The 25,492-nt window shown below is 40.1% G+C and overlaps 1 protein-coding gene across 5 annotated transcripts in view; it reads right to left on the bottom strand.

Annotated features, from left to right (window-relative positions):
* The window catches only part of NKTR (natural killer cell triggering receptor), a 45,721-nt gene extending 21,705 nt beyond the window's left edge, over positions 1–24,016 (bottom strand). For 2 of the 5 annotated variants that reach the window (XM_030008006.2, XM_030008005.2), the window contains exons 1-5: positions 23,372–23,783; positions 14,835–14,909; positions 7,467–7,574; positions 6,396–6,440; positions 4,541–4,628 (exon numbers count right to left, since the gene is read on the bottom strand). In XM_030008006.2, coding sequence (XP_029863866.1) covers positions 4,541–4,628; positions 6,396–6,440; positions 7,467–7,574; positions 14,835–14,909; positions 23,372–23,429 — 374 coding nt within the window. In that variant the 5' untranslated portion in view covers positions 23,430–23,783. Of the gene's footprint in view, positions 1–4,540; positions 4,629–6,056; positions 6,085–6,395; positions 6,441–7,466; positions 7,575–14,834; positions 14,910–23,371; positions 23,785–23,907 lie in introns of those variants that run through there. The other 3 variants (XM_030008004.2, XM_030008007.2, XM_030008009.2) reach the window with 3 other exon arrangements.
* Between the last annotated feature and the right edge of the window lie 1,476 nt (positions 24,017–25,492).

The raw sequence follows: 25,492 nt of genomic DNA, 5'->3' as shown, positions 1-25,492 counted from the left end.
AATATGTTGATCAAGAAGAACATCACCCAACAAGTAATACAGCCACTGAGCTGCAACATCCAAGAACAGGCCGACTGTTCCACCCAATTCTTAATCAGGGACCTAAAGACATGAGCTATATTTGTGCAGTGCTCTAGATGCACTCCCCCAATAACTTTAATAATAATAATCTTTTTGGCAGCAGTTCAAAACAGATATTGGAGTATACAGAAAAAGGAAGATGATTCTAGAGTAGTTCCTGTCAACCTCTACCCCATCCTAAGGATTCCATATCTGAGTATCAACATAGAAACAGGACAATTAAAAGAAGGTTAACACACTACGGTGGTGTTTAGAACACTTGCTAAATAACTGATGGTTCTAATAGAAGTTATTCACAGAAAATAATCAAATTAAATAGTGGTGCTATCTGAAAATACAAATAACCAATTTATAACCTGGTGCCTTACAACTATCTTCAACACAAGTCCGCAATAAAATGCTACAACAGATCCCTTTGGGTAAAGAAAATCGAAATTCCAGTATTTCACAAATACAAACATTATCAAGGGATGGCCTCTGTATCCTTTCTGCTGGATTTCAACAAGATACATTTCTTCAGACTAGGAAATGCTTCTTAAGACACATGTGTGAATAGACTTGGTCTGTTTAAAGTGTGTGTGCACAAAAAACATAATCCTTCCTTAGCTAAACATTCTTCTTTCAACCCAGCTGTTACTAGTCAAGTAAGTAAAAAAAAAAAGAAAAAAAAATTGGGGAAAATTAGTCAACAAGCATTAAACACAGTACTTCTGACATATATAAAATACACTTCTGACTCTTCATTCTACTTTTGCATCTTGCCAGTTTCTACCAGTGCTTTAATTTATGTTCTTTCTTTTTACACTGGCCTCACCGGAGCTTCCTAAGGGTACTTACGCTGTCTTTTCTATGCCCAGTTCTCTATTGTTGCTTATAAACACTTCAAGCTCATTTGTGCCAGAGAAATTCCTGATGAATCAAAGCAAGTTGATGATACTTTAGGATGGTCAGATGCTTGTTTACATTAAGATTAGGCTGAAGCTTCTCTCTCAAGTAAAACTGACCACTGTAGCTCAACTTCTAACAATTTTTAGACATTGCATAGAGTCTTGTTGTGACCAGTTAGTGCTGTCTGCCAAAGAGCTATTCACTGCCTGATTACTTTCTGTAAAGACTAGTTACTCCAAATGACACTTATCTGTTCTAAGCAGGGAAAGCACTTCTGATGAATATGCAAAACTGTTCTAGTCAGGATTCTTGCTATTATTTTAGCCCTACTTGGACAAATACTTACATAAAAGAAAACAACTTATTTGCACGCCTTATCTGCTACATTAGATGTGTACGAAAGAGAAATACAGAGTTCTCATCCCTGAAGTTATCGATGAAAAAATAAAATGCAAACAGAGTTCTAAAGAAGTTCAGATGGAGATGAACTATCTCCCTTTCTATGAATCTAATCAATAAAATTAAACATATTCAAACCATTAAAGAAGTCTAAAGGCTGCCACTGAAGACTGCCTTTCACACAATTTTCAGGGTATACATTTAAAGAACATTTTTCCTAATGATACACTACTGAATAACTGAGCATTCTTTTGAGTGTAAGAAACACGTTTTAATTTCAGCTTAAAATATATCACTAAAGGAAGCAAACATTTTATTAAAGAAAAGCTGTATAGATGCAAAGTACATTCCCTGAAGTAATCAGACAACTGTCACCAAGCAAGACTAACTGCTTTAATATATTGCATTTTAAAGTTAAGTCAGAAACTGCCTAGATAAAATCTTTAGCAGTTGTTTCCTACTTTGAATCTTGAAATTCAAACTCTCCATGTTATGAAGCAGAAAACAAGTTCCACCATTAAAAAAATCTGTACAAAAAGACAGATGCATTTCACCATCCATCCTTGGCTATTCGTAAACTGAGTTATCAAACATGAACCTGACTTTACAACTGCCTGTACACGTAAACACACGCCTCTACAAGCAGCCTCAGTGGCTTCTGTACAGATTCTCTAATTGTACGTATTCATTCCCAGGACTGGCTGAAGTACTGGAGGCCTAAGGTGGGATTCAGCTTAAATGCATAAACTTGAATATAGTAAAGGCATCTGCAAGTGAGGTAGGCATCTCAGCTGCTGGTCAGATCTAGGGAGAACGCTCAATTGCCAACATACGGGCATCTTTAGCTGCCCTACTGTATCCTGCCTGGCTTCCAGCTGCTACTCCAGGAGTGCAGGGTGTCTTGCAGGTGCGACATCCTATTTGCACTCACTGTCTTGAAGTTCCCAATGGTGTCTCAAACAGCATTAGATATCTGCATGAGGTAAAATGAAAAAAGCCCCAGTCAAGAGGGTCACAGAAGCCTAGAGCATTAGAGCATGCTTTAAAGACTTAGACAGCAGCCCACCTAACCCTCACTGGTTATACTGGGAGTTTAACTCCTGGGCTTGATTCACTTGGCTGACTGTAGGGCAAGCTGGTGCCATTTAAGACATTACAGGATATAGAAGAAATCTGCATGGGGCAGGCAAGACACAAGACCTTCAGAACATCCACATCCTTCTCTGCCAGCAGCTGAAGGCCAGGAAGGAGCCTAAAAATGGCTTTAGATTCCTCCAGGCAGCTGAGGTGAATCTAGCCTACATGGTGACAATTATGTTTAGGTATCTTATTCTGCCCGAATTCCCACCAAACTAACACTTTCTCTTTACAGTGATTTTATGAAAAAACAGAATTTTTAAAGAAATCTGCATCTCTCGAAATACTTCCATATTTGGTGCAAGTGCTCTTAAATACTGTTCACTTTATTGTCCCATGTAAATTATAATTTAGCATCCAACACAACCTTCGGTTGTTTTGGTGTGCGGGGACAGGTAAGGTGTTTATGCCTGTTAAATCTAATTGAACAAGTAAGCTGAGTCTACGAAGCATAAGGGAAAGAAGACGACTTCTGAAACAAATGCAGAAAAGAAAAGAAACTTTAGAGCCCTCAAATGATAGCTTCTTGACTGATGTGACATCATTAAGTTTTCATGTGTATGGTTCAGATAAGCTTAAAAATGGAAAACTATGACAGGAGAACCAAAAAATAAGTCACCAAGTAGCAAACAGTGAACCAATGTCTTTCAGAGAGCTTATTAAACCACAGGGGGTTTTTTTATATAGTGATTGTTTACCATATTAATGTGTATACATATCCATTCAGATTTACTGTAAGCAAGCACAACATCTAAAACTTTGTTTGAAGGTAACAGTAAACAAGCTTTTGACACTGATGATTTTATCTCTATGGAAAGTCAGAACAGCAGTAACTGTGAAAGACTTCCTCTTAGGTTCCTATTCATTTTCCATTTTTAGGGCATTCTTTAGGAAAAGACCTAAAAATGTCTCTTATCTGAACTTCATCATATCATACTGAAGATCTTTTTCAGGCAAAGACAAAAAGAAAGATTCTTGAGGACAATTTACTCCTTTACTGAAGACAGTGAAGCGCCATTCATTCTTATCCCCCAAGAAAGATGGCAAAGAAAAAAGTTTTTCTAGTTAACTACATTAAAATTTACTTTTGAAAACTCCAGTGTTATTTCACAAAGTTCTTCTCAGCACAAGCCCAAAATTATAATCCAGATCTTTCCAAATACAAACTTGTTAAACATTAACAGAAGGCAACTTTTAAAAGGGATTTAACAGGAGGAATAGTCACATAAAAATCAGCAAGTTTAAAAATACTAAAACTGAACCTAGACTACAACTACTTTAACCAGAAGACCCTGACGTATCAGACCTGAGTATTTATTGATGGTAGAGAGTCACATGTTTTCTACAATTTAACAGAACAGGCTACATACTAGAATGGATTCTTTTTTTAAGGTAATTAAAGAAAAATCTGATTATCAGCACATAATTTTACATAGTGTTGGTACCAAAGGAGTTGGTATATGCACAAGTAAACAACTATGCAGCAATATAGAAGAAAAGCATGTCAAGAACAAACACTCCAAAATAAAAAAAAATTAAAAAAATTAAAAACCCCAAAACAATAAAAAAAACCAACTCATCCTCCCTCCCAACCCTCCCCCAAAATTAAATCATAAATCATCATATTTTAAAGAGCACATGCAAAACCATACAAACCACCTCTAGATCTCACTCCCTTTTGCATACAAAGCTCAACACCATAATTTGCAGATAATCTGTTAAGATTTGGTTGGTGAACACACAAAGCCAAAGAATCTATTTTCTGGACACTAAGAACTTACTGCATAAGCCATATTTTTAGGGTAAAAAGCAATGAACAAGGAACATCCATGGAGTACCAGCTTCTAATCCAAATGAAACAAGCAAATTCTGATAACTAATGTTTCCTATAGTAGCTTACACTGCAGGTACCCACTCAAGCCTATTTAAAATAAGGCGGATAACATTGTTATGGATAATTTAGCAATACCATCTTTCTCATGAACAGCGCTTCTCTGTTTAAGAAAAGCTCAACTGTCGTGTTACATCTACTCACATGAAAAATTGGGAACCATTGGTATGTTTCCCTCGGTTTGCCATTGACAAAAGGAACGCTCTGTCATGTTTGAGAATAAAGTTTTCATCTGTTTGAAGAAAAAATATGTTTGTCAGATTTTCCCTGACAAGTAATGCAAGTCTAATTTTCTTAGTAACTTATGGATGCTTTAAGGAGAAATTCTGCTGCTGCTGAAGAAACATGAATGGGTTGGAAAAAACAAAAATCAAGTTGAAACAAGCCTCTCAAAAGTTACAATAGAAGCAGTTATGAGACAGAAAGCATTCTTTCTTAAAGAAAAAGTTTCTTATATAGTGCAAACATTTCTAATGAAAGAAATTTAAAGTCATTTTTAGTTTCTTCAATAAACATAAGATTCTCATAGAGTTGGATTTAAATCCAGCATTTTCAGAGAAGAACAAGGTTGGAAGACCTACTGATAACCTAAACCAAGACTTAACATACATGATACTGTTATTTACACAGCATGCACCTCAGGTAAAAAGATCTAGAGAAAAAGCCATTTCCCTGGTATGGCACGTCAAAAGATAGCCACCTATCCATTCAAAACTGGAAGTCTCAAAACATACAAGGGAGAAAAAAACCTAGATACCTGAATGAGAAACTAAGAAAGTATTATTCCTGCAACCTAAATATAAAATCAATTAAGACTAAACTAAACATGCATTTTATATTCCAGTGAATTAAAGAGGACTTCCGGTTGTACAGCATAATATAAACCCAGATCTTCTGAAGTTCATTTTCAAAGCTAAAAATAGTAATTTGTGTGTACAAACCTGGTTTTAAGATTACATATCAAAACGCAATGCTGCACATTTAGCACTCACCACCTTTAGAAACAAACCTTAGTAACTTCTTAGCAAATGGATCTATTCAAGACTTTCTTTTGACTAAAGGCTGTAATACTCCAACACCAAACTATGTCTCTGTTTTAAGACAAACTTAATGGCATGCACTTAACCACGCAGAGCTACTTGCAAAACATACAGAATTGGGGCTGTTAACATAAATACATATAGTGCCTTTATTAACACTTGAATACCACAGTAACTACCCATTTTTTTGCAAGAAAGAATTGTATGTCTTTAAACAAATACTTTATAAACTCACCATTTTCCTTCCAACCATAGATTTTAAAAAGAGGTAAATGTACATTTATTTACAAATTCTTTGCAAATCAAATAACTTGTGTAGCATATAAACAAAGTCAAACACTTTTAGAAATGAACACTAAGCATACAAACCTTGAATAGGGAAGGGGAGGAAAGGCACATTAACGAAAGAAGAAATAACTGTTTAGAGCTGGAAATTATGCCAGTATTCTTTCTCAGAATAAGTCATTAACCCTCAGAAAGGTTAGACACAGAACTCTTCCATTTCTCCAAGCAACACAGATATCCATCTACAAACGGACGTATCAGTTGTCTATATATTTACTAGGGAGGGTACAAGGGAACAGAGTTTGAATTTGTGTTACTGAGCTTTTGTCTCTTACCTTTTCATTTTGCAAAAGACCACATTCTCTATAAACAAAAGAATATGTTGACAGTTTTAGGCAGGAAGATAGGAGTTTATTCATGAATAAAGTTGCCTAACCTCCATGCTGAAAGTCATGTTTAACCAATAATGTTAGCCTTAATTAATTGTCAGTTAAAGTTAAATATTACCAAAAAAATTATCTGAAAGTCATGCATATAAAAAGAATTCTCATGCAACATTAGTTTCATGCAAAAGGTGATCTATAAGTAGACCTGTTTTCATTAAGTAGCTTGGGAATCAAGACTTGTTTATCTCAGAACTGAGTAAGAATCTGCAAAGACATATTTCCTCTTACCTTTAAAATAGCCACCATAAATAGATTCACCTCCTTTTCCATTACCTACGCATTAAAAAGCATGAATTAAACCTTTTGTTTCATTTATGAAAAAAGCTGTATGTAACATTCCATATGTTGCTCATAACAAACCAGGATACTCTGGCCAGTTATTAGTATCTGAACATAAGCTCCTTGATTAAAAGCCATAGCCATGCATTATACTGTTGACCCTCAAAATATTGAGAATGAAGAGTGCCTTAGTGCCTCTGAACACTGGAAAGTCTGAAGCAGGGGTCCAAAGGCTAATCCTCACTGGTATTTGCTAAAGCACCAGCAGACAGAAAAACAACAGCAAGCTAAAAAACCCCCCAAAAACACAACTGTAGGTATGACCAACAATCTTGCCTGGCTCAAAGCAGCTGACAGATGACTAGAATGGATAAGAAAGTAGCTAGCAGTTTTAAAGGCCTCCTTACTTCTACTTGACTCCCAAAACAAGGTATTCCCTCACCGCACCCATTTTATCAGGTACAAGATTTCAGGACACACATTTTGGTAAGGATGGGTATTTCAGGGAAGGACAACAGGCTAAAACATTATGTTGTACACATACTGCAGGGAAGGAAACAAGAACTCCTCGGAAAATCTCCTTTTAGAGACTTATCCATTAAACACTTCTAGCTCATTTACTACTTTATTATTATTTTTAAACTTATTCAAACAGTTATGTCACTGTACCAATAGAGCATTACTAGCATTGCCTCTACTGCGGACACAAAAACGAAAAGCACTTAAAACTACAGTTTGGATTTGAATTGTTTTAATAAGGTAGGTGTTATCAACTCCAGCAAGGGTTTTTCTTCTCCTTCTTAACACAATTTTCTAAAGAAATAATACTTCAGTTGAAACATTTCAGAATTTCAAAAATTAACAAAGAAATGGGTGATCTATGCTATACTTCACAGCAAATGAAATATTTTTATGTCATTGTAATGCTTTCATAGCATCTTCTAAAGTTGCATTATAACCACTTAAGTTATAGCATTTCTGTTCCATTTAAAACATTTCAGTTTTAAAAGTGTACTTTACCTTCGCTGAAGTCCCCACCCTGAATCATGAAGTTTTTAACCACACGATGGAATGTAGTGCCTTTGTAACACAGCTTCTTTCCAGTTGTTTTGCCAATTCCTTTTTCACCTGCAAGAAGGTGAAACAAAAAGAATCTACTGATTGTCACTGAACAAATTCCAAGGGTTTTACCTCCCTAGTGCTAATGGATATGAGAGCCAACAGAGTAGCACAACTACAAAAGACAACACAGTCCTACCTGTTGCCTTTTCACCACCCATTAATAGCAGAAGGGACCCCTTTAACAAGGGGACTCTCAAGTGAAAATTAGGTTTCTTCTTAAAAAAAAAAAAGTCCTCCCCTCCCAAAAGGGAGTGTACTTATTAGCAATCCACTCAGGAGAAATTATAAGAAAAGAGTTCATGATAATGATGTGCTAACTATTTTCTGTGGTTATAGCTACAGTGCTATGTTAGCTGAAGCTTACACCAGAGTCCTTTTCAAACCACTTACAGATTTGGATGTCAGCTGAATCCCAGGACAAAAATCTAAGCTCAGAACATGCTTCAACTCAGTTTCAATGTGATCCACTCTTGGAAAAGTGGGATTGAGCTACTCCAAGCATGTGCCACATCTTCACCAATCCATGCACCGTGTCAGGCCACCCCTTAATGCCAATCTGCCTGGCACCAACCCTGACCATCTTTGTATGAAACTTCCACAAAACAGACCCCCATTTCTGAAAAGACTGACAGAACAGGGGAACAAAATTGTGTATACAAGAACCATTCCAGGACAAACTAAATGAGAATCATAACAGGGAGGAAAAAAAAAAAAAAAAAGAAAAAAAAAAATCCCCCAAACCCTGAACTGGTAACAGGGCCATTCTCACCCAGCAGCAGAAGGCAAGCCAGGTCACAGTACTTGTTAATCCTTTCTGAGCCTGAGATTTCCTAAGAAATGGCACTCAGTGGACTCCCAGTGCAGCTGTAGTTCAAACCTACTGGTGATTTTTGAGAAAGACATCCCAGAACCTCAAGCTTCATTAACATTTCTTCCAAAATTGAGAAGAAAAACTGGACTGGGCATGTGGATGAGGGTACTAGAACTGGCAGGGCAGAGGTCCTACGTAATAGCTTCGTGAGGGATTTATACTGGTCTAATCAGGAAATGTACAAGAGACACTGACTTTAGCTTCCAAAAAGAGGGGACTTGGCAGAATGTGGCACTGAAGAGTAATAGGTATACTATACCCTGTGCAACAGCTAAAAATCCCACATAAACCACATATGTGGGAGATATTCTGTAATGAGACAGGACAAATAACATTCTGTTTCATCCCACCACTAGTTACGGAACAGGCATTTGACACTTGGTCAGAGGACATTTAACCAGTATGTTCTGTATCATGTGGTGCCCTCAGAAGCGTACGTGTATTTGTTACCCAGAGCCAACACTCCCCTTTTGCGATCTATTGCTCCCCCACCCAAAATTAACTGATGGCCAAACCACCCCAAGTTTGCCATTCCAAACAGCCCATCGCTGCCAGGATGAGGGCAAAGAGCAGTTTGAGGCACAAAACCCACTCATGGCATTGCTGTTTACCATACTTATAAAAGCCATCACCCACAGCATATACCTTATTTTCCATCACCCTGACTCTCCATACACATAACCCATGCCTCCTCTTACCCCATCTTTGTCTTCCACAGACGCAATGGATGCAAAGTTATTTATCACAAGGCTGGACACACCCTCTTCCCCCCCAAACATGCCCCTCTTTGCTACGGTACTGGAAAAGCCACATCAGTCAATACCAAGGAGTATCTGCCTACATTTTTGGTCATGTTTCACAATGTCCCTCAGGCTATGGATAATCTCCTTACAGAATGGGATCCTGCATTGCACTTGGCCACGTAATCAAGCTGGTACATTAAGGTGAGAGATGAGGTTTAGAGCACAGCCAGAAGTTGTACTTCTACTCTCCTTTATGGTATCACCAAGGCAGCATAGTCCCTATCATAATAAGTGTCAATACTTGTGATGTTCACTTCCTTTCATACATGATACAACTGTGGGCAAAGTCATGTAACTCAACTCATTCCCCATAAACCACAAACACTTCAGACAATGCACTCGAGCTGCTGGCCAAATGGTGGAGGGCTAAGTTCCTGCAAGAGCTGTACTATGTCACTCTGATTTTCAAAACAAATCCTTGGACTCCCAGTCTGGCAGAAGACAAAGACCGGTTGTTCCACTGGTTAGAGCTGCAGCACCTCCCTAAGCTCAGACACTTTTCCACAACAGCCAGTACAGAGCTCATGGGCTGGGCTTCTATTTTGTTTACAAATACTAGCCTTATTCTGTTTGCACTAAATATGCCTGAATTTTGTGTGAAAAATTAAAAATTGTCTTTGAGCCCAATCTCCTTGCACCTTTCTTGCCTAAGCAGTTCTTTCCATGTGCTGCAAATCACTTGGAAATAGGACAGTGAAGGAGAACTTACATAGTGGTTTGTATTGCATTTGTGCGGCAAGGTTTTAGTTGTGGCGGGGCTACAGGGGGGGCTTCTGTGAGTCAATGTCAGCCAGCTCCAAGAGGGACCTGCCACTGGCCAAGGCTGAGCCCATCAGCAACAGTGGTAGCACCTCTGAGATAACATATTTAAGAAGGGGGGGAAAAAAACACCTTCACAACAGCAATTGCAGCTGGAGAGAGGACTGAGAATATGCGAGAGAACCAGCCCCCCAGACCCCTAGGTCAGTGCAGAAGAAGGGGAGGAGATGCTCCAGGCGCCGGAGCAGAGATTCCCCTGCAGCCCGTGGGGAAGACCATGGTGAGGCAGGCTGTCCCCCTGCAGCCCAGGGAGGTCCACGGTGGAGCAGATCTCCACCTGCAGCCCGGGGAGGACCCCACGCCAGAGCAGGGGGATGCCCAAAGGAGGCTGTGACCCCGTGGGAAGCCCACACTGGAGCAGGCTCCTGGCAGGACCTGCGGCCCCGTGGAGAGAAGAGCCCATGCTGGAGCAGGTTTTCTGGCAGGACTTGTGACCCCATGGGGGACCCGCACTGGAGCAGTCTGTGCCTGAAGGACTGCAGACCTGGGAAGGGACCCACGCTGGAGCAGTTCGTGAAGAACTGCAGCCCATGGGAAGGGCCCACGTTGGAGAAGTTGGTGGAGGACTGTCTCCCATGGGAGGGACCCCACGCTGGAGCAGGGGAAGAGTGAGGAGTCCTGCCCTGAGGAGGAAGGAGTGGCAGCGACAATATGTGATAAACTGACCACAACCCCCATCCCCTGTTCCCCTGGTGGGGAGGAGGTGGAGAAAATTGGGAGTGGAGTTGAGCCAGGAAGGAGGGAGGAGTGGGGGGAAGGTGTTACAAGATTTAGTTTTATTTCTCATCATCCTACTCTGATTTGTTTGGTAATAAATTAATTTTCCCCAAGTTGAGTCTGTTTCGCCTGTGATGGTAATTGGCAAGTGATCTCTCCCTGTTACGGGAGTGAGATCTCTCACTGTTATGGACCTCACAGCAACTTGATTTGGGCTGTGCGCTTCCATTGTGTGATTGTGAAGAGCGGTTTCACTTGTCTCAAGGCAAGGTGATATGCCCCAAGAGAAAGACTGGAGACCCATGTTTGAAATGCTGTGCCCATCATCGTGCCTGCTGCTCCCTCCATAATCTCTGTGAGGCAAGCCAGGATGTTGTTGTCAGAAACAGATGGAGGAGGACAGGGTGATTCTGGCTGCCTTCCTGCAGCCTGACATTGTTGTCAGAGATAGACCTGGCTACTGTGAAAGAATGCTGTCTGCCTTGACAGCAAGAGGCTCCTTGCACTTAAATTAAAACATCTGGACTTGCAAACCTGCATTTGCAAGTCCCTCAGTCAGTCCATCTATTGAATAAGCACAAGCCCATCTACTCTTTGGTGCTTTGTCAGGAGCTTCCCTTCTCATAGTCTCAGAGACCGCTATTGGGCACCTAATGCAAAATATCTCAGATTGGGTTGGCAGTGCAGGGTGTTAATAGGGCATGAGAGCAAAGTTTACCTTGCAAAGAAGAAGGGCACTTTTGATAAAGGCCCTTATGTTGCACCCTCCTCAGCTAATGCATTATTCCCTTGCAACCATGTGGTGGGTTGACCCTGAGAAAGTAAGAACACATAGGACTCTGCAGCTGTGATACCTTTATCAGCTACAATGCAGGTGGGTACCCATACATGTCTAAGGAAAAAGAACATGCTGGATTGGCCTAGCATGCAGAATCCTGAATTTATGTAGTACAGGAGTGTACAATGCTCACAGACTGCTGCTAAGATACTCCATTATATAGACTATATGGTCCAGAATGGGATACCATCCCCTCTCTATCATACAGCTAATATACCTCCTTAGATGAGCACAGACCTCACATATGGCTACAAGAACATTTCAGCACCTGAAAGTGAAGCTGTATTGAGTAAACCTCCAACGATTCAAAGATTTCTTGCAAAGACCAAAAGATAAGGACAAAAGATATACCTGAAAGGAACTCACACTTCTATGATGACTGAAGTTCTACCAATGGATCTTGCTGTGAAAAGTGGCAGGAGTCAGGGGAGCCTGACTTCTGGAAGCAAATGACTTATTTGGCCTCTGAAGATGGTATAGCAGCTCACAACTCTAAAAATTTAAAGCAACCCTTCACATCTCAGTTCTTGTTGCCAGAGGTCAATGCAATCCTCCCAGTACACCTTTGTCTTCCATCACAAAACCGCTGCTCTTCTGAATATAGGCTTTGTAGGTCCTTTAACATGACCTAGGCAAACCCAGAAGCAGTAGCCCAAATGGAACGCTACATCAGTCCATGGGGACAGGGAGGAAGTACGTACCAGAGAACTGCTGGATCCTACTGTGAAGAGTGTGAATGACCATAAGCCTGGCGTGCTGCTCCTGGCCACAGTTCTCATCTGTGGTACCATGCAGGAGACAACATCCTTGTGTAGAGCGTTCAGTTTAGATGCTGAGGCAATCAAGGTTCTGACTGACAGTACAAGGCAGGAGGGCAGAGAAAATGGGAGTGCGTAACGCAGATAAACTACCAGTAACAAGTGCACTGGAAGAACTTGTCAAGGAGAAGCAGAAAGCCAGACAGAGCAGTTGATAGGAAAAAAACCTTAGGCGAACTGAACAGTAACACAGATGTAATTAGCGCAAATAAGAAAAGCATTAATATTAGCCATGCGACCCTAGGCTCCAAGCTCAGCCATCCTGAGTTCAAGTTTGAGAACTACCACGGCAGAAAAGAGATGGCTTCTACCAGCAAAAGAAATTAACATAACTTAATTCTCTTAAACATTACATTCACCAAAAGAAATGAAATTACTTCAGGTTCTTCCATATGCTTTTCTCTTCCCTGCAGAATTTAATTATCATGTGTTTCTTAGCAAATTGTTAAAGATATCTGTCAAATCATCGTTCTATCCTATGTCAAATCATCGTTCTATCCTATGAGTACGCAGTAGCAAACACAATTTACAAGAATGAAACAAATGTTTCAGGTAGCTTGCGAGTCTGATCTCAAGGTTAGACCTCCTAACTTTGTGCTTACTTTCAAATGTTCTTCCAATTAAAGACAGGTTCCAGCTGAAGACGTCAGTGAAACCTGTACAGCCAGCTGTAGAACAGAATTCAAATAGGGATGCAATACAAAGAAGTCAGACTTTAAAAAAAATTTTTTAAAGTTGTTCTTTCTTCTGCTTGTTTGTTTCATTCCTCATCATCTCCAACACCTCTTCCTTCCTTTATCTTTACCTAACATTCTTCTAGCAAAGCTGCTTTAAGGATTTAAACAATCCTTCAGAGCTACAGAACATGAGGCTCAGACATTATGTTATTAAGTCTGCTACTGTATTTTACCTCTTATCTTTTGTAATCTATTCTGATTAAGATAGAAAAATGGGAACTCATTTGAAGTTTATGAGAGTTGTACCATTCTTTCCCATTCTCAAGTCTATCCCTAAGTATCTCTTTATTAAGTATGTAATTAAAAAATCAGAAAGTATAATAGAAAGAGGGGGCATCACCACGCAGACCTCAGAAAAACCCCGAGATATGTACTGTACCTTCCACAAGTTCATAGTATTATAAAGCTCTTCTAAATCTTTACAGAGATTATCTACAACACATCACATTCTGGGATTTCAGCTCTGACAAGATGAACTAAGAAGTTAATGCATAAGGGTATCAACAAATTTGTTTCATGTAACCAGTTAGCTAAATGCTGTTCACTAAAGCCAGATATTAAAATGCTGCCTGGAAAGTCTTGCTGGAACATTTTAACGATTTGGAAAAGTTATTTCATATACAAGATAGAAGCTTCGTTGCTGCAGTTAATTCAAGGTATACTGCAAGTCGCTGAGCATTCAGGTATAAAAGACCAGGAGATCACCAAGAGACACAGAATGCATTCTTCGCATAAACAACACACACCAATTCCCATAATAATCAGGATTAATCTTCAATTTACAGCTGAAAAATCCCTGAGGAACAGAGCAGACCAAAAAAAATCCACCAAACCCTTACTACCCTTACTCTTCCAATCGTTAGAAGCCATTTTTAAAAAGTCCTGCTTAAAAAAATGGGCTGGAGGGTGCTACATTATACTCATTCTTTTGCCAGTGCTGTTCCTTTGATTTCACAGATCTCTTCTCTCCTCTCTCCCACCAAACAATCCCAAGACTTCTAAGGGACCATCATATTCCCTTTTATAGTCCTTCATTTAGCTAAAAATGAAAAAGTCTTCTCAGATTTAATAGATGCTCCTGTCCTCTGATCCCTGTGTAGCACTTCCATGAACCTGAAATACACTCAAAATTTTATTGTATATAATCAACATTTTATATAAGAAAAAATTTATACACATTCAAAGTTTTATGTAGTGTCCCAAGTCAAATGTCACCATTATATTGCACAGTGACATTAAAACTTAGTGTCTCTCCTGATAAATCCTAAAGCCCTGATAAATCCTAAAGAATTGCTTGCCTTTATCACATTTGTGTAACTTGATTGATAAATAATTCCACCATAGTCTCAGCCTTGTCAATCACTTCTACCTAGAGCAACGCCACATTAAGGACAAAAAAAAAAAAAAATAGTTTTGTTCCCTAAATTCAGTCTTGCATTCTGTAATCATGTATTATCTCCACTACTCTAACTCAGAGTTACAGAATACCATACTATTTCCTGCTATGCATTATTCAAATTCTTCTTAGCACTAACAAGTCTCAGCTTTGTTTTGACCAGAAAAAAAGTGATCAGCACTATTATTATGCTATGGTTTATACTTGCATAAACAAATAATAATTTTAAGAAACATTTAAAATCTTAAATATAAGCATGTCACTTACCTGAGCACAAACAAAGGAAATTTTTGCAAGTCTTCGGACATATGTCTGAGAAGAGCTGAAACATAATTCGACCAACTAGAAGGTAAAAAAAAACAAAAAAAAACAAAAAAACAGTTTTCTAACTTTTTATAATGATATAAGAAAATCTGCATATAAATAAATCAGCATGTTTTGGAAATATAATTTTCTGAGAAAAGGTTATTTTATCAAGCAGAATATGAAAACATCTCAAATATGCATACATTAAAACAAGCAGCAGGAAAAAACAATACCATAATCATAAAAAAATGAAGTAATATCATTACATCTAATTTATTAAAAATCCCCATGATTCCATTTTGATTTGAACCTGGAAAGCCAAATTGATTTACTAAAATAGCTTATCCTGTCAATTCATTTCTATTTTGAAAAAGAAAAAGATTTGCCATAAATACAGGTGCTCAGAAAGCTGGAGTAATTCTACCCCACCCCCCTACTCCCCCAAGTACTATGTTTATACACATACATTAATAATTACATTTCCACAGTTTTCCCTGTGATCATTACCCAAAAAGCCCAACTGAATTAGTCCCATACTGTGTTAAGGATTATAGATGCATTGGGACTCTTGGCCTAAAATCCTTTAGTTTAAAAAAAATAAAATAAAAAAATAGATGAACCAAATAGGAAAGATGAAAGGTGAGCAGAACACAGAACAATACTAGCAATTTCAGGACTAATGCTCCACTTGCTAGATACTATGAACTAAGTTATACTTTCCCTCTATGCAAAGCGAGCAGAGCAATTCTCACCCTCAGTACAGCTACCCCCATGCTATTGGTGGTAGTTATGCTATGCACCCTGGAAAACTGTTAAAATACTGCTGAAGAGTGGTTTAATGTAAAAAAAAAAAACTATTTTAGAACTGATTCACACTTTCTATTTTATTTTCCAAGATACTGGGACATGTATTACTAAAGAAAAAAAAAAAACCACACACCAAGCTCTCAAATACATGAAAAATACATAATTACAATAAACACAATATTAAAAACCACATAATTAGCAAAGAAAAATATATCTCTATAGGTTATGAAAAAAGCCGTAAAAGCCACACTGTTGGCCAGCATTACAAGGAGACCAGTAACAATCTGTCAATGAGCACTACCCTCTAGTGGTGCATACTGGTTACTGGTTTTAAGTTATCAAAGATAACTTAAAAAACAGTAACTACTCCAAGAATTACTTTGCTTTTCCTTCCCTTAAAGAAAAAAATAATAACTGAAGTTCAAATGTTTTTTATTTAAAACTTTGTCACCAAGAAAAATTCTGAGAGGCTCCTAATAAATTGTGTTCAATTCTAGGGCTTTGTCCAAATGTATACAACTGCCAGCAAGGTGAATTGTTGGTTCAAAAAGGGAAGAAAAAAAAAAAACCCAACCACAGAGACTGCCTGTATTTTGTACTCTTAAGATAAAAATTCAAGATGCCTTCAGCTGTTGAAATGTCTCCATTTCATTAACTGCAGTAAGAACGTTCTCTGAGCATTCATCATTACAGCACAAAAAATCTAAAGAAAATGCGTGGGGACAGTCTAAAAAGAATGAAGAAATAGCCAATATTCAAAGACCCCACATTAAACAGTGGTAGCTGTAACTACCACTATGAAAAGACAGCTATTTGGAAGTGAAGAAACCATTATAAGCTATGCAGATTGAAGATTCATTCAGAGAACACAATAGAGAAGACACTTTAGTAAAAGAATTACCAATTTTCATTATAAGCACAGGATTCAGGAGAGCAGAAATCCCATTCCTCTGCTTGCAAAAGCGCTGAACTGAACAGTGACTAAGTGCTTTAGAAAGGCACATACAGATTTCCTCTTGCATTCACGATGTGAAATAACACAATGCCTTTCACAGAAGAAGTTATCATTATCCCCATTCTACTAAGAGTAGAGAAATAAAGACAAGCTGCTGATTTACCAAGGTGACAGCTGCCAAATAACTAATAGGCATTGCTACCTATGGGCTCCAGAAGGGACTTTTGCCCTCAGGCATAAACTGTAGAAGCCTTATGGTTGCGAGTCCCTGTCCCACATAAAAAACACACCATATTTAGCACCTTAAGCATCAGACACAACCACACCTGTCTTCTGGCGGAAGAGTGTCATCTCAAGTTCTTGAAGATGTCAAGGCAGAACATGGAAAAATACATTCATAACTAAGGCATCATGATTTCAACAGTATCTTTCACTCATGCTTTGTCAATAATAAGGTCTGCTAGCTTCCTGTGCCTTTCAACTCCTACAAAATGTTTGTAATGCACATATCCAGCATCAAAAGACTATAGATCCAGTTTAAAAGATCAGGACATCTCTCCTCCATATAACCTAAAGTAGTGCTTACCCTGTTATATCCAGCTACATAATATGTTGCCATGTGCTTATAATACACAAGCCACATACTATGTATCCATCTGGTGGGTTACTATCTGTATTTTACCTAAACTGCATGAATACCATTATCACTGAAAGGTTATATTTTCCACTGACAAACAGTCAATTAAATGTGCCAGAGAAAGATCAAACACATTTTTACACCTTGATCAGATAAATACATATGAAATAACAGCTGTTAATAAAAAAATTAAATAGAAATCTGTATGAAAAGTATACTTAAAACACACAAATCTTTCTCTTACCTCTTCCCTCAAAAAAAAAAAGGAAATACGTCATTTTAAACTTGAAGCTGAGGTATATGCTGACATAACACAGATAAAAAAGCATCTGAGATGCTACTAATTTCCTCAGATTTAGACACCTCTTCTCCAAAATGATCCTCCTTCACTGTATAGAGAAAATTTCCAATACTTTCTTCAGCTTCATTTCCCTGACACAAAGGTTAAGCTACCTGCTTAGGAAACAAGCTTTCTGTGACTAACCATCAGACTTTAATAGTAAATTAAAACAAACAAAAAACTGCTAAGAAGAGTTATTCAAGTAGATGAAGTCTGCTCACAAACCTATCTGGACTCCTCAGTCAGCTTTAGCCAAGAAAGGAGCCTGCAGAGATACCTCACTTCTAGACTAAGGCAAAAGATGCTGGGATTATATTTTTAACAATGAAACTCTCACCTAACTTGAGATGCAAATCTTCCAGTACCACAAGGAAGTTATACAAACAATTAAAATCTTTATTTTAATACATGAGCAGGCAGGACATTGCTATAATTTTAATTTAGTGTTGTTCTCAATAGAAGACTGATTCTCACCAGCTCATAGCTATGAAGACATGTTCCTCTGTACCACAGTGTAGATTTCACAGTACATTACTGTACTTTTTGTGCTAGCCAACACCATAGAAATGTATCCAATCATAACTTAACATTTGCCTATTACTTGTAAAACAATACTTTGATAAAGTATTCTTATTTGTTAGCAGGCTTTTAACTTATTATTTAAAGATATTTTTGATAGAAATTAGAGTAAGCGATGAAAGAAGTATTTACATTACTGGTAATTACATACAGTAAGTGATGCATATATAAAGTCAAGATGTTTTGAAGTTTGATTTCATGAAGTGCTATCTGTAGCTAATGTGCTATACCAATTATAGAAATCAGAAGGCATAATGACCAGAAATAATCCAATTTCAGAAAACTCTGTTTTCAAATTTAAATTTTGTTTTGTTTTTGAACCCCTGATCAATTTTTCAGCTGAAAGAGAACTAGTACTTGAGTCAAATTAAGTGGTAAAAATTCAGGGTAGGAATATCCATGCTATATTGTACTAAGGGCTCCTGCTAGCAAAGTTCATTAAAACGATCATTGATTTCAAATGTTTATCCAGTGACTTCCTCCAATTTAGCTGCTTAACTTTTTAGAAACAACCCTGGGAGAGGAACAGATATTGCCTTAATGTATTTTCCATGTAAAACAAACTGTTTTGCTAGATTGTTATGTTTAGGCCATAAAGGTGTCAATTTCAGACAGGCACTCCCAAAATAAACCTAATTATTAAAAAACAATTTTAAATATATTGGTTTTGCCTTCTCCCAATTTCTTAGAGCAAACCAAGTAAGAAGCCACTGAAGCACTTTTCCCTATCTATCAACAGGAACATCCTGCTGAAGGAGAAAGCAGGGATTACAACCATTAATACAGGGATGCACATCCCTTACAGACCAAGACCAGGACGTCTGCCAAAGGCTTAGACAGATTTGCATACAAGTTTAAATAACAGCTCACTAAAATGACCTCATTTTAATTTTATTAATTTATTTATCCCTAAATTTGGGAACACTAAGTCATATAAATTTAAACAGACTGCTTTGAAGTAGAAATGTGGCTACGGTTTTCAGAAAAATAAAAGCTTACTGTGGAGGAAGAACAGATTTTATTTAAAACATCAGTTAAAACAATGGATGTCCCAGTTCCCCTGAGCTGTATCTATAAAGTCTTGACACATTAACACTGTTAATGCTTCCTTACCCCACCTTACACTCTTTGCAAGGGAAGCCTCCATAAACTTCTTTCCCCAGCTCTCTACTAAGCCCAGTCTTACACAACTACCACCTGAAGCACCTTCCATTCCAGTCTTCCATGATCTCCACAAAAGCAAACATATTTCAGTATTGTACAGAACAAAAATTTACTTTCTTCAGTTTCACAGAGATGCAAGTGAGAGACTACCCTTGGTCTTCTCCTAGCAGAAGAAGCTGATCAGTTTGCTCTTCCATTTACTTATCCAATTTGTTGCAGACCTCAAGGTAAGTCTTCAGAGTATTTCATTCTGCACCGACAACAACAGTTCTGTATCATGGATTACAATTTTTATTAAACCAGCTCCCTCCAAATCTGTACCTTAGCTCCCTCACACACCCATAGGGGTCCCCCCTCAGCTCCTATTGTACTGCACTCTACTGGATCGCCATTCGGTTCATGGACAGAGTCGAAGTGCTGATCTGTTTTCTGCCAATCTACAACTTTTTGCCTTCAAAGGGCTAAAAGTTAATGGGAAGCCAGTTGAGAACAGTTTCTGTCCTCAGGAAGGGTAACAGAAAACCCCGTGAGGCATCCCTGGTTCTACTAGTGCAGGCACAGTACTACAATGATTTTTGCAGTGGAGCTTATTTTGCATAAATTCATAGAAGCTGAAATCCACCCCAAAACCCAAACTTTAGGTAAAAGAGACTGGAAGGAGAGAAGTAATGAAAGAATAGACAACTGATAAAGGAAAGGACATACCCCAGGAAGGAAAGAAACTGAAGCAGAATGAGAAAGTGAGCAAGGGGTCAAACAGTAACAGAAGACAGGAGAAAAAAAAAGGTAAAAAAACCAAAACAAAACAAAAAAAACCACCAAAACCAAACCACCCAAACATGAGAAGAAGGAAAATAGAAGGAAAATTCTTCTGTGAATGAGAAATGAGTAAAGATAACATATTTTACGATGGATAAAGCCAGTCAGGGGAGTGGGGGAGTGAGAAGGGGAGATGTGTGAAGAAAATCTTGGATGGCCACATGAACTGCTACAGCAGCAGACTATGTATGTGACACCCTAGTCAGACATCTGTTCTAGTTACCACAGTACCTGGAAGACTGAAGCCCCACACAGATTTTGCATCACAGAGTAAAGCCAGAATTATTTAAATAGGCACCTGCTGCCATCCCAAAGTTCTTGGAATATTGCAAGTAGTTTACTCCTATGTGCGTGCTGTATGTGTCCAAATCCATTGGTAGGGGGGACCCAAAAGAAGGGAGAGGTGCTGTCTGTGCTAGTATCAAAATAAATGCTTATTCCTGATTTATTCTCCATTTACTCTTTAAAAATTATGAGCCACAATGTGCATTCATTAAAAAATGCTTAACAGGCAACTTACTCAAAGCAGCCTAAATTTAGACACAGACACAAAGCCTACAAAGTTTACTCCACTGCAAGAGGCACATGCAAGCAGCCATCAAGTTTTATTCCAAGATTCTGTAGATAAAATTAAAATATGGATAGAAAAGCTGTAATAAAGCTTCTGAAAGCGCAACCAAAGCTACAATTTTCACTCCTGTATTTTCCAAGGGATCTAGTTAAAGAGTAAAACTAATTCAAACTCTGCAGTCCGCTCCCCCCCCAATATGCACACACACCACCTTCTGCTGCTCCTTTTCATCTAGTCTGTGCACTGATCTCTTATTTTTAATTGCTACAGGTATTTCAACAAACATTGGGTAAGCAAACTCTGTAAAGGGAAAGCTAAGAGTTGGCAGCTGCGTCGGGGAACATTTTTGGACTCCAAGCAACCTACACTGTTTAAAATGACACAGTTTTGTATTCTGCAGGCAAAGAGATGTCTCCAGTACTGCGAGAGGCATGTTCTCTTATTCTCTGCATTTTGCGGAGATATGTTAGTTCAGCTCTTCAGTGTAAACAGGGTGGGGGCAATGTCTTATTTCTTGGCTAGCAGCAAAATGCAGGATTGTTCTTTTCCCCAGTTCTTTCTCCCTACATCTAATAAAAATGAACAAGCAGATCAGCTTATTGTATTGAAGTCAAATAAGCAAAATGTTAATTTGGAAATCTGCTGGCAGTTTAAAAGTTAATACCTCACTAGTAACAGCAGGAGAGTACATCTCTCAGAGTTAGTGCTTCATGTCATCTGGAAGCACTGCTTTATCATTCACACTTGATTCAGCTTTTGAAGGTCACCTTACAGCTAAAAGAGCAACGTTTAAGCTTTTTAAGTATAACCTTAAATCCCAAGACATAATTGCATGGTGAATTAATAAACAGACACTAGAATAAAGTAGTATAACCAGATTACACACAAGTCCCCATACCAACATTTTAAAAATTGGCACGTTTTCCTGCAAAAATACAAGTCATTAGTCAGGTGCAATAAAAACAGCAGGGCTCTAAATTTGATATACAGCTGTGAGATTACTGTTATTATAAAGAGAAAATAAATACAGACAGCCCGAACAGAGCCAAAGCCCTGTGTCTACTCTAGGTAACCAAAGCTCTGCACCACCAAGAACACTAACACTGCAATTCCTCTCTGACACCGCTATCAGTCATCAAACCCAAGTAGATGTGAGGGAAAACAAGGTTATCCACTTTCACTCGTGATGCACAGCACAGGGCTGAGGAGGGAACAAGGCAGGCAACAAGAGGTATTATGAAATGGGAGCAGGAATGTGTGCATAAAGAAAGAGCAGAAGAAAAGAGCGCAGGGAGAGATTCTTCAGATGGAGAGTCAAAAGTAAAAAAACCTAACAAAGATTAAAAGCAAACTAGATGAAGAACGAATTGTCTTTGCTATAAAATCAATCCCATCAAACTACAATTCCTAAACTGGAACCCTACCCAAACATTTTTAGTAGTCTCATCCCATAGTAAATCTGAATTTAAAGGAACAGAAAAATGTTAAAATTCTATTTACAGTAACATTTTTTTCTCTTCAATAAAAGTATTCAGAAAAGGCACTGTTAACTAAAATAACTCCAACAGGAGTTAAAATAGCAACAGATTTATAGATATGCCCTGTCAGGTCACTGGAGTTAGAATTGAACCTTTCTTTTGAAATTTTGCTGAAAATAAAAAGCAAGCCAAATGGGTTACAGCTACATTTTGAATGCAACTGAAATTTGAACATGCAGAGATATAAACTCTTATTTCAAAGGCTTTCAGAGAAACATTGAAGCAGAAAATGAAAGTGAAAGCATAATGAAGCCATCACATTTATTCATTTTTCTGAGAGACAAATAGTAGCTATATAAAGCACCGAGTATATGTGAGACAACTAATATACATCGATAAATTCATGTTCAAAAAAGATGGGTAAGTAAATCTGTACGACCATTTTTACAGAGTGGGGAAAACAGAAGAGGGAATCAAGTAGCTATTCCAGGATTAAAACTCATAGTCTGCCACTTACAGGCGATTACACTTCCCATCGGGAAAATACAAGTTAAGAGATGGATTTATTTTAATTATTATTTTTTTAAACAGGCCACCTGGTGAGATATTCTATGCTTCTACACTCAATTCTCCATCTACATTCAGAAGACTCATTTTGAGCAGGAGGAGGAGAGATTTAGACCAGACGACCTCCTGAGTTCCCTTTCCAGTTTTAATTACTGTTATGATTAAAAATACTTCTGGGAGTACCTCTCCAGTTTCCTCACAACTTGCCCCAGTTTTGCATAGTTTATACAACTGTAAAGGTATAATACATAACACGATACAGTTCTAATACAGAACGCTTTTTGTCTTCAGAATAGTGTTAGCTGGCCTCACTGAACCTCTCTCTTCACGTATGCAAATAAAAATCAAACGCAAGAGAGAATAAAAAGCATCCGGCACCCTAGTAAACATCAGAAGTTACTAAAAACTAACTCGGAAATAACGCATCAGCGGCCAAACTCATCGCTAACGGCTTGAGCCAATTATTAAGGCAAAAAATGTGGTAAAAAAAAAAAAAACACGACAAAAAATAAAAAAAAAAAAAACAAAAAAACCCACAACACTCGAGAGGAATTGCTCGTGTCAAGAGACGCAAGCCTTACCTGGTTCCCGGTTGATTTCTATCTCGAAGAAGCACTGGGGCCGGTCCTGCACCCCCATGGCCGCGGGCAGCCCCCCCCCCGGCCCCTCGTCCTCGCCACCTGGACACAAAGAAGAGTCGCCCCGGGGAGCAGCCGCGCACCGCCGGATCCCGCCCGCCAGAGCTTCCCTCCCTCCTTCCCTCCCTCCCTCCCCACCGAAGGGTAAAATTACACCGCCGCGGAGCTGCCAGAAACTCCCGGCGACACCTTCCTCCTCCTCCTCCTAACCCCCGGCGGGTGCCTGAGGGCGGGCGGGGGGGCTCCGGGAGGAGGCCGGCGGGGGAAATTCACCCTGAGGAGAATTTGTTCCTCTCACAAACGGCCCAGATGGGGGAGGGAAGAAGGGGAAAGGGGGGGGGGGTAAGCCCCGTCAGCGTTGCCCGCCTTGCTCATCCCCGAGGAGGAGGAGGAGGAAGATGAAGGGGAGGAGGAGGAGGAGGAGGAGGAAGGGGAGGAGGAGGAGGAGGAAGGGGGGGCGGCAGCGGCCGCGGCCTTACCTGGCAGCTCCGGCGCTTTGTTCCCTCGCTTCGCCCCCTCCTTCCCTCCCTCAGCCCCCCCCCTACCCCCACCCCCCGCCAGGAGGCGCCGCCGGAGCCGCCGGCCCCGAACGCCATTAACCGACCGACTCAATGGCCCGTCCGACCGCCCCGCCCCGCCCCGCCGCGGCCACGCCTCTCTCGCTCCGCCTTCGCCCCGCCTCTCCCCCCCTCCCCTCCCCTCCCCTCTCTCCCTCAGCGCTTTCCCGCCGCCGGCGCCGCGCTGTGAGGGGGGGGGGGGGGGCGGCGGAGTCAGGCGGGTTCGCCTCGGGGCCGGCGGCTCCGCTCCTTCCTCAGCGCGGCGGGACGAACCTCCTCCGTCCCTTTTGCTGTGGCGAGGGGACAAGCCCGGGGAGGAGGAAGGTGTTTTACAGAATAAACAACGTGGTGAACCCCCGTAGGGGGGCATCCCACCCCCCCACACACCTCACCTCACCGCCCTCATGCCCGTGGTGCTGAGCGACCTTCCCCCCGCGGTGCTTCACCCTTTTAGTTTGAGAAGCCTGAGCGGTTTTGGAGAGATTTCTCCCTCTGAAGGGAAAATATTTCGGGGAGCACAAAAAAAAATAAAAATCTCAGAAGGTTTTGCATGGGAAAGTGTTCGCCGTGTCAGGGCTGTGGTAGGACCGTGCTGGTTCTCCTCTGGCGCGAAAACAAGGCCGCTGCAGGGGCCAGCCTGGGATGATCCTGTCCCTTGCTGAGCCCCAGCCCTGTGTAAACTTACCCAGCCGTGGCTTAGGAGCCCAAGAAGATTTAAATCAAAGGACTTTTAATTACTGCAGCAGGCCATAGGTTATTTTTTCCGAGTTTGGGATGCTGGACCACCCCAGAGAGTGCAAGTGGGAACTTCAGCAATTGAAGTGTTAAACTGTTCAGGAAGGAGTATTAAATCTGTAAATTCTCAGCCCGCTACATCCTTCAGGCCAAGTTACTTCACACCGAGGATGTCCAGCAGCTTAAAATGGCTCTTGGAGTAGCCCCTCCTATTCGTTTAATTTATGTAATTACTCCTCTAACAGTAACTTTGTTCTCATCTTTACAGAGATGGGTTTTCTGGGAAGGCAGAGGAAGGCAGCACCTCTAGCATGGTATTCAGCCTGCATGGTGAATGGAGTTAAATCCAGCCGGCGGCCGGCCACCAGTGGTGTTCCCCAGGGCGAGGTATTGGGGTCAGTTCTGTTTAATATCTTTATCAATTATCTGGACAAAGGGGATCGAGTGCATCCTCAGTAAGTTTGCAGATGACAGCAAGTTGGGTGGGAGTGTTGATCTGCTCGAGGGTAGGCAGGCTCTACAGAGGGATCTGGACAGGCTGGATCGATGGGCTGAGGCCAACTGTATGAGGTTCAACAAGGCCAAGTGCCGGGTCCTGCACTTGGGTCACAGCAACCCCATGCAGCGCTACGGGCTTGGGGAAGAGTGGCTGGAAAGCTGCCCGGTGGAAAAAGGAGCAGGGAAGTGATTGTTCCCCTGTACCCAGCACTGGTGAGGTTGCACCTCGAGTGCTGTGCTCAGTTTTGGGCCCCTCACTATGAGAAAGACATTG

Source organism: Aquila chrysaetos, chromosome 3 (assembly GCF_900496995.4).
Source record: "Aquila chrysaetos chrysaetos chromosome 3, bAquChr1.4, whole genome shotgun sequence".
Lineage (NCBI taxonomy): Eukaryota > Metazoa > Chordata > Aves > Accipitriformes > Accipitridae > Aquila > Aquila chrysaetos.
The sequence above is the reverse complement of the archived record's forward strand: the minus strand, read 5'-3'. Positions and strand labels throughout refer to the sequence as shown.